Genomic DNA, 10,257 nt, shown 5'->3' on the forward strand with positions numbered 1-10,257 from the left:
CTTTATGACCACATGAACAACAGCACCCTAGGCCCTTTTATCCTCTACCATTTCTCTAAATCTGTCCAAATTTATGCTTGTTGTTTCTGTGATACTATCTATCCACATCCTTTGCCATTCCCTTTGCCCTCAATATTTCCCAACATCAGAGTTTTTGTTAGTTAGTCCTGTCTTCTCATTATGTGGCCTAAGTATTTAATCTTTCCATCTCCTGTTTGACCACATTAGCTTACCTAAATTCATACATTTTGCATTCCAGGTTCCTCTGCAGTGTTGATCTACACAGAATCAGACTTTCTTTTCATCATCAGACACTTCTGGCTTTGGCTTTTGCCTTTTGGTTTTGCCCAGCCACTTCGTTCCTTCTGGAACTATTTGGAGTTATCCTCCATGCTTTCCCAGTAATGTATTGGATATCTTCTGACTTGAGTGTCTAACCTGCCATATCTCTTATTATTTTCTTGGCAAGGATACTTACATGAAAAGTTTCCTGGATTACTCTAATTTTCCTGAAGAGATCTCTTGTCTTTCCATCCTATTGTTTTCTTCTGTTTTTGTTTGTTTGTTTGTTTTTTTGTTTGATTGTTCATTTTTAAAAATCCTTCTTATCTCTCCTTGCTATTCTCTGGAATTCTCCATTCAATTGGATATATATTTTTTCCTCTTTTTCCTTTCACCTTTTTGTCAGAACTCTCCACTATGACCTGTCTGTCTTCAGTACACTGCAGAGGATAACTAATAGTTTCATTGAGAGCCTGACTCAATCCCTTGATTGGGATTGGGGGAATTAAGTATAAGGTAGCCTTTATTTCAGTTTAATAAACACATATTCAGCACCTACTGTGTGCATTGTGCTAGAAAAGCAGTTCTTTTCCTCAAGGAGTTTACAAGCTACAATTATTAAAGATAATATACAATAGGAAGCAGAAAAGGAGGAAAGGGAGCATATGGAGATTTCAGGAATAGGGGCGAGTGCATTGTAGTTGTTCCTAGAAACCAAACAGTACTGCTGATGGAAAATGAAATAATTGCCTGAAAAGTTCTGAACTCCCTACAAAAGAGGACTTTGGGAGAACTTTATTGCTCTGTTTTCCAGCTCTCTAAACAATTCAATTCAAAAAAACCCTTTATTAAGTATTTTATGTATTCCAGGGACTAAGCTAAATGCTAGGGATACCAAAAAAAAAAAAAAAAAAAAAAAAAAAAAAAAAAAAAAAAGAAAGAAAGAAAGAAAGAAAGAAAAAAAAGAAAAGAAAAAAAAAGAAATAAAGAATGAAAGAAAAAGAAAGACAGCCTATGCCCTCAAGTGCTTACAATCTAATGAGGAAAAATATACAAAAGGAAACTGGAAGAGTTGGAGGAGAATAATAAAGGATACCCAATGTCAAAGAATTGAATCCAAGCAGAGCTGCAGATTGAGTTGGAAGTCCCATTTCTGTCCTCTATGAAAACTTTGTGAGGAAATCTAGGATTTCACCTTCCAAACTGAAGGAGGAAAGGCTGAAGGAGGTGAGAAGGTATCTGATGATCTATGGCTTTGTAGGCAGCTCCCAAAGACTCACTTAACTGTCTTGAGCAGACATTTGTTTCTGACAAGTTCTTCTGAAGGAAATCTCTCTTTTGTGTTCCAAATACTATCAGTTCTTCAGCTGGGAAAATCCACTCTTGGGCTTCCAGGCTTTAATGTATTCAAAAAGGAAACCTGAAAAGTAGAAGGCAGTTAGGAAACTGAGGTCCAATAACTCCATCTTTAGCCACCTGAGAAAGCATATGAAATTTGTCAAGATATCATTATGTACCAAAAGAATAGATATCAGCTTATTTCTGCCATGAGCTTCTGCCACAAATTGCCATCAGTTTCTAATGGGAGAAAACAACAGATGGCAGTTTTCTCTAACCCTTCCCACCCTTCATTGAAAATGCATCTCCAATCTCTTTTGTAGACCTCCTTCCTAATACATCACCATTCCATTAGCAATAATTTTTTTGGAGGAGGGATTTCTGGGAGGACTAATGCAAGGTGTCTGAGATTGCTTTAAGATAATCCTGTGAGAAAGATGCCAGAAGGATGAAGGACAAAGAGGAGAAATGGGAAGAGGACGAAGAATGGGGAGGAAGGGAAGGAAAAGGAGCAATATCAGGAAAAAATTAGTTCAATAGGAGTGCATGTATCCAACATATTGATCACATAGAGGGAGATGCAAGTGCCCAGATTTGTCCTCTTCTTTCATTCAGAGAGACTGATGTTGGCCATTGCCAAGGTCAATATGGCTGGTATAGTGGTCCAGTATGATAAGATGTTATGGGGCTGAATAGATCTACTTACTGCAAGACTACGCTCCAGATAGTCTTCCTACCTAGCTATTCAATTATGAAAGACACATTGTGTTAACTGCATTCCTTCTGGTGTTTAAGCAGGAGGGAAAAAGGCCATTTCTTGCCTTTGCATCAGAAGTACATAGCATTGACTGTTTCATTGTTATTCAAGCGTACTGACCACTCCCTTTCTACTTCTCCTCCCCCTATGCTTTCCTTCTGTCCCTTCTAGCTATTTTCTATTCCAATGACTAGATGGGGGGGAGGGGGAGTTATATTGCTTGTCTTTGTTTACATGTGTTATTTGAGTAAAAGAAATTGGGGAATAGAATTTGGTTTGGTTAATATGACAGACTCACCCAACTCCTTCCAGTTTCAGAGGCAGACACTAGGCATGGAAGCAACTGAGGAATGATCTCTTTTCCCAGGAAGTTACTGACCCAGTGCCCTTCTGGTGTAATGTCCATTAGTTTAACAAAGATGAGAAAAAGGAAAGGATAGGAACCACTGAAAATCATAGTCTTTCTAATTGACCCCATAGTGAGTGATTTGAAAGGGGAAAGAGTGCTCTTTTGTAATACTTTAACAATACACTCCTGGTTCTTCACTTAGCATAAAATTTCCCTAGTTTATTATAGCTCATTGTCAAAAGCCAGGGACTAAGGACAAGAGTCACAACATCTTCTAGTTTCTTCCATATCTTCCCAATTTATTGCTGTGTGTATGTTTAGTATAATGGAGCTCCAGATTTCGCCCATCATTGGGGCTTCCTTTGTTATAACATTATATGTGCATATACCCTACACCCGAATCCCTAATACACATGGAACATATTCTGTATCACAAGTGTGGCAAATATCTTTGTTACACATGGGAAGCTGCCTCCCTAAACTTTCTCATATGCATTGAAACAGACACATTAATATACCATAGCAATTGGTAGCTCCTATGATGAGTCTTTCAATCAATCTTGGATTCTCAGTTTATTATCTGGAAAGCACCACTGGATATGCTCTCATGCTTCCCAACAAAATTTTCATCTCACTGATTGGAGAGTTCATCAAATTGATCAATAACTTCCTTGACCACCTTCGTCCCTTACAGGCTAAAAGAAAATGACTCTCTACTTTAATCTGAAATATTCTTTTGTCATCTAGGGCCTAATAGAATAGATATAGAAAAGATTATTGTAGATAATAGTTTCAAATTCATTTAATTTTTTTTTCAAATGAAGATCTTTCTTCCTCTCCTATCTACTTTCTTCCTCCACTGAAAGTCTGAAAAAAGAAAGCCTGGTAGGGTTTTCTTAAACAAGTAAACAAACAAAATTATATTAGTTAAGCCAAACAATTTCTTGCAATGACTATGTTCAAAAAAATATATTAGATCTCAATCTGTACTCTAATTTCATCACCTCTAGGTAGACGATGCATCTCCTCAGTCAGCAGGAATTGTGTTTGGTTAGTGAGTTGATCAGAGTTCTTTAAGTCTTTCAAAATTGATTAACTTTTCAAAGCCATTTATAATTTAATAAATTAAGTTATAGTACCCAAAAAGTTGAAAGAATCAAGTCATTCTGGTGCTGGGGAGTAAGTTCAGAAAGGAAGTCTACCTCCTATTTTCCAGACAAAGAAACCAAGAATAATATAACTATTTAGCAATTATTGTCAGATTGAAAGAACAAAGTAAGTTAGGGGTTATGTCATATTTGCCCTCCTCAAATTAAAAAAAAAAAATACAACAACAAAGAAGAATTAAAGCCATATTTAAATTTCAAAGGATTTGAACATTGTTTGGGGGAATCTAGAAGATAATATGACTTGCGCTTGGAAAGAAAAATGATTAACCTTAGGGAGTTCCATCCTTTTGAAGAACAGAGCTTTTGATGGTATGGTATTTGCCTGACAGCTGCTTCTTAAGCAAAGGAACATTGGTATGGTATTTTTGGATAAGTAGTAATTGAGGGGGGAGGGAGTGTATTATGAAGAGTTGGGGAGAGAAAATGACTTTGCAGACTGGAATTCAATCAGTGCTGCAGAGTCAATACTTGCCACAGACACAGCTCAAGTTAAGACATAGTTGGGTCTAAAAGAAAAAGAGATAGGAGCAGCTAGATGGCTCAATGGATAGAGCACCAGCATTGTAACACTTCCTAGTTGTGTGACCCTAGGCAAGTCTTTTAACGTCAATAGTCTCACCAAGAATTAAATGAATGAATAAACAAATAAGTAAATAAACAAACAAATAAATAAATAAAAGAGATAAAGAGAAAGCAAAAAAAAAAAAAAAAATAGAAAATCTGACTAAGGCTGTGGGGTGAATGTTAGTTCACCTTTTGTCGTTATATATTAACAGAAAATCTCCTATTTTTAAAGGTGAGTTGTGCAAAAACAAAATTAACAACTTCGAAAATGCCTGGTAACCCAATTTAATAAGTGTGTGTATGTGTATGTGTGTGTGTGTGTGTATACCACATTCTCCTCCTAGAACTTAAATATTACTTCAAATGGTACAAATTATTCAAGTAAAGTTTCATTAAGTAAAATTATTCAAGAGACATTTTAAAGGACATCACAAAATGACTCTCAATATTATGAAAATTTATTTCAAAAGCAAACTATTCCCTTATTTCCCACCCTCACTTCCAGTCTTGGGAAATGCTTTAAATTAATCTCCTTTTGGATATTATCTTTTGCCTCTGAAATGAACATGTAGATTACAAAGTGTAATAGCAAGAAGCAAGATTCTTCATAGAAGTGTCTTTTTTTTTTTTTTCCAAGTGGATTTGGTCCCAACATTTTCTCCAGAAAAATCTGGAGCAATTTCTGAAAAGAAAGAAACTTACCAGAATTCTAAAAGATGCTTGTAAGAAGCTCTTTTGGTATGTTTGGTATGAAAGAAGCAGAAGATGAGGAAAAGGAAGGAGGGGGCAATTAACTTAATAGCAATAGCACATAACTATAAATTTGGGACTCTTATTAAAGTGAAACCTGAAAAAATTAATGCAGCCAAATTAGAAGGAAAATGAGAACTAGGGGTAAAAATTAGTAGAAAGTTTCTCTGATCAAGACTTTATTTCTCAATTATATGGGGAACTGAGTCAAATTTATAAAAATAAAAGCTGTTCCTCAGTTGATACTTGATTGAAGGCGATTAATAAGCAGTTTTTGGATTAAAAAATCAAAGCTATCACTAATCACATTAAAAATGCTTTAAATCACTACTGATTAGAGAAATGCACATTAAAACTCTGAGATTATTACCTCATAAGCATCAAATTATCTAACATGACAGAAAAAAAAAGACTTATACTGAAGAGAATATGGAAAAGACATTAATGCATTGTTAGTGAAGTTGTGAACTAATGAAACTATTCTGGAGAATAATTCAAAGCTATGCCCAAAGGGCTCTAAAATTGCATATACCCTTTGACCCAGAAATATCACTATTACGTCTGTATTACAAGAGATCAAAGAAAAAGGAAAAGAAACTATATGGACCAAACAGAGCAAAACAACAACAACAAAAAACAAACAAACCCAACAACTTTGTAGTAGCAAAGAATTGGAAATCAAGGAGATGCCCATCTCCTTGACTGAACAAGTTGTGATATATGATTGTAATGGGATACTATTGTGTTATAAGAAATAATGAGCAGAATCTTTTCAGAAAAATCTGGGAAGACATGTGAACTAATTCAGAGTTAAGTGAGCAGAACCAGGAAAACACTGTACACAGTAATAGCAGTTTTGTAAGGCTGATGTGAAAGACTTAACTACTCTGATCAAGACAATGATCCAAGACAATTCCAAAGGAATCATGATGAAAAATACTATTCAACACCAGAGAAAGAATTAATGAATTCTGACTGCAGATTGAAGCATATTTTAAAATTTTTTCTTTATTTTTCTTGGGGTCTTTTTTGTCTGTGTTTTCTTTTGCAGCATGGCTAGTATGAAAATATGTTTTGAAAGATATCATATGTCCTAACTACCCATCACTGGACATCACACATTCTCCAGCTTTGTAGGACTTGCCAAAGCTTGTGCTCTGAAGCTGGAATTATTCATATGCCATAATTAAACATCAGAATAAATGAAGGCAATTCTTAAAATCCAGCATAGTCTACTCAGTCTTATAACTAGTACAGGATAGCTGAGATTATGCTCTAGGCTACTGAAATCAAAGAGTGGTATGTTTCTTCCCCAGTGGGGAAGTGGAGTTTAGTGGAGGACACTAAACATTTTAATCCTCCACCAGCTTGGGCTATCGTGTAGTACCACAACCCCTCGGTTCATCTCCATTGTCTTGTCACCATGACAGCCTTCCCTTGGGACTGGTCTCCTTCCAATCCCTCTAGTGCAGACTAGACTCTAGGGGATGAGCAGTTCCTCTCCTCTCACTCTTCTCTCCCTCCCTTAATTGCATCTATAATTCTATTGTTCTCTGTGTCACTATCTCATCCATTTCCCCACCCTAACTGAATTTGGCTCACATTCAAGAATTTCTAATTGTGCCTTTGAGCATGACCACGTTTTACTTTAAATTTACAAATAATGATCATCTTGGACCATCAAAACAAAACATTCATTTCATCTTTTTAATAAAAGGAACAAAAAATATTGCGAAGGGGGGAACCAAGTCATTATGTTTATAAAGAAGGGACCCTTTAAAATATGTCTATTCAGGAATATAGAATGATGTTGCTTTGTGACCAAGCTCAAGTCACTTCACTAAGGACCATTTCTTGCTGCATATCCATATTTAGTTATTGAAATTTTACCATTGTTATCTCCTTCACCATACAGCAAGTTTTGGTTTTGTTGTTTTTTTTTTAAAATATCTTTTATTGACAAAACATATGCATGGGTAATTTTTCAACACTGACGATTGCAAAAACTCAAGTTTCAACTTATCTCCTGTTTCCCACACTCCCTCCCCTAGATAGCCAGTAGTCCCATGTTAAATATGTTAAAGTATATGTTAAATACAATATATGTTTACAGAAATTTTTGAAATACTATAATACATAAATAATTTTTACTTTGCTTTCAGATTTCTCTAGTATGTTCCACTAGCTTTAGGGCTATAAGGTTATAAGGTCCAATCCCCTAATTTTGTAGATGAGAAAACTGAAGCCTACAGAGATAAATTATTTTGCCTAAATTCACACAGATACTTAGTAGAAGAGTTAAAATTTGAACCCTGGACTTCATTCTCCAAAGTCAGTGATTGTGCCAGCACCTGGCCTACTTACTAACGATTTTGTGCAACACTGGTGCTTTGAAAAAGGAGGGGACATAATCTACTTTAAGGAGTAATAGTTATATAGACAACAATTCCTATAGCAGCCAGCAGATTTTATAGCCTGAATGTTTCATCTAAATAGAATATGAGAGCAATCCTCTAAAGTAAGTACAGAGAAAATCAATGATATTCATTTTGGGACAGTCGATTCTAAAACCTTAGAACATAAACATACATCAAATGAACCTTCACAGAACACAAAAATACATATCTCTACTACTATCTTGGAAGAAATTTTTGTTTTGAATTAGAAGGCTATTTTTCATTCTATAATTTTTCTCTCTTCCCCCCACACCCACATCCATTCTTTATGTCCTTTCCTTGTGGGCTAGTAGTTGATCTCATTGAAAATTGATTAAATTTAATCACACAGTGCTCTGATAGCAAGAAAGTCTCTATTTAGCTTGGCTCTAGACATTAGGCATTCCTTGTCTATTCATAGAACTGGTGTCATACTTATCTTAGGTACAAGAAAAGAGGTAGCCAAATCTCTTCCTATACCCCCACTTTCCCACTCCCCCACTCCCCAATTGTTTCGCATTTACAGCAATGAGATAGCAAATCTGTGGAATGCAATAGACCAGCTGTTGAAAGCAACTTTCACAAAGCAATAAACATATACCTTTACTAAAATCTTAACTACTGTTCTTTTGAAGACATTAACTGCTTAAGAGAGGACAAGTTGTAATGTGAGCTCTGTCAGGCATGCTGGGTAAGCACAGTGGTATTTATGACTATGTGACAAGTTTTTTTCTTTCTTATTCTTTTCTTTTAAGTTCCTTACTATCTATTAGAAATTAAAAGACATAAGGATTGTATGGAAACAATGAATAAACATTTTCCATTTTCTGGTTATTGTCAATTTTTCCAGGTCTTATAGTTGTCCTTTTAACTAAAGTTATCAAAAAGATAGTTATACTTTAAAAAAAATTGGTTTCTTAAATTTTAAGATGTAAAATTATCATGAGATACATAGCAAGTGTGTATTCTTATAAATTAACAAAGGCCACAGATCGTGTTACAATCAGAGTTTAGCAGATATTTCGGTTTATTTACAACATATAGATCCAGAAGCATACCACAAATGTGCATTGTCTCTCTGTTGCAGAAACAAAAAGGTTTATCTAGAGTCATAGATTTGTAGTGAGAAGCAACATAGGGGTCCTGGAATCCAACCTCTTCATTTTGAAAGTGAGAAAATCGAAGTCCAAAGAGGCACAATTACTTTTCTTGCCCAAAATCATACGGTAAATAGGTGGCAAAATTGGGATTTGAATCCACATCTTTTGGTTCCAAGTACAGTGCTCTTCCCACTATATTTATCCCACCTTACCAGACTCAATTTTGATAAAAATACATTGAAATGAAAAAATCAGAGTTAGCAGAAGCACTGCATTTTGCAACAATGGCCCTTTTTTCAAATAAAATTATCATGTTAATTCCTTTCCTTAGTATAATCATTGTAGTTGGTTATTACCAATTCAATCCTGCATGCCTTAGTCATGCAGTTAGCACACCTGTTTTGCATTATAACAGTATCAGAAATACTTATCTCGAATTGTCATAAGTTTTCAGCTGCATAAACTGCAAAGCTCTGCACTGTAGGCAAACAGCAAACCATTTTCCACTAAGAGAAAATGAATAATAAAACTCAACGTACCAAGAAATATATTCAATTTTTTTTTTAATCTCCACTATAAATGCAGCCAAGGAGACCACATGCATGCAAGCTCTCATTACACAGAGCTGTCAGACCACATAAGGCACATACTATCTTATTAACAGCAACTGGCAGGAGTTCATTTAACCCTTCCATGATCTTTTACTTCCACTACCAAAATGCCATCATGGCAGAAGAGCGCTGATAGGTCTTTGGTTTCAACACCATCTGGTAGCTTATATTGCCGAGTGAAGCTCCTTGAGACAAATCCATGCTCGTCCATTCTGGGGCCGTGTTGAGCTTTGATCAGGAGCCAGCCTTCAAAAGTCTGGATGATGACATCTTCAGGGAGGAACTGCACCACATCCACCAAGACCTGAAAAGGAGGTTTGCTGTTCCCCCCTGGTTGCTTCTCAGCCTCTGGGGTGGGTAGCAGATTCTGGACTGACCTGGTCTTCCCCAGGTCCTCCGTGGCTGGGCCTGGCAGTGCATACAAACTGTGATCTAGCCTGCAGTCTTCAAGGCCTCGGGCTTCAAATTCCTCCTGGTAGCGTACTGGAGTTTCTATTGGGTGCCTTATGATGATTCTTTCCATGATGAAGCCAGAAAGAGCTCCCAACAGCCTGTCTCAGGGCAGGATCCTTGTTGCCTGCAGAGTGGCTTTCCAGTTGAAGCTTTTTTTGTGCGTATAGCCCTAGCAGAACTTCACCACTCACTTCAGTCTGAATCAGATTCTTGTCTTTTCACAGCCACTGACAATAAGCTGCTATTTATAGAGCTTATTTCGGAGTTGCCTTAGTAAACTCCCAGCATCTGCTACCACAGTAAAAATAACTGTAATCATTACATGCTCAGTTATTTTTGGCAAAGTTTTCTCTTTATTATAAAGGAAAATTAATTCCCCCCAAACTGTGTTTGCATGTGGATGTGTATAAAAAGTCTTTAGCTAAAGAGACAGGAGGTATGTGGGTGTT

At 36.2% G+C, this 10,257-nt stretch overlaps 1 protein-coding gene across 1 annotated transcript; it reads right to left on the minus strand.

The window, feature by feature from the left end:
* Positions 1-9,318: 9,318 nt before the first annotated feature.
* On the minus strand, positions 9,319-9,960 carry HSPB3 (heat shock protein family B (small) member 3). The gene has a single exon (XM_074288464.1). The coding sequence runs from the start codon at positions 9,876-9,878 to the stop codon at positions 9,423-9,425; it is 456 nt and encodes a 151-aa protein (XP_074144565.1). The 5' UTR covers positions 9,879-9,960; the 3' UTR covers positions 9,319-9,422.
* Positions 9,961-10,257: the final 297 nt, after the last annotated feature.

The sequence above is a fragment of the Sminthopsis crassicaudata genome, chromosome 1 (assembly GCF_048593235.1).
Source record: "Sminthopsis crassicaudata isolate SCR6 chromosome 1, ASM4859323v1, whole genome shotgun sequence".
NCBI classification, from domain to species: Eukaryota; Metazoa; Chordata; class Mammalia; order Dasyuromorphia; family Dasyuridae; genus Sminthopsis; species Sminthopsis crassicaudata.

What these genes read in the sequence shown, in the direction of transcription:
- HSPB3 (XM_074288464.1), bottom strand. Translation starts at nt 9,878, where the DNA reads ATGGAAAGAATCATCATAAGGCACCCAATAGAAACTCCAGTACGCTAC.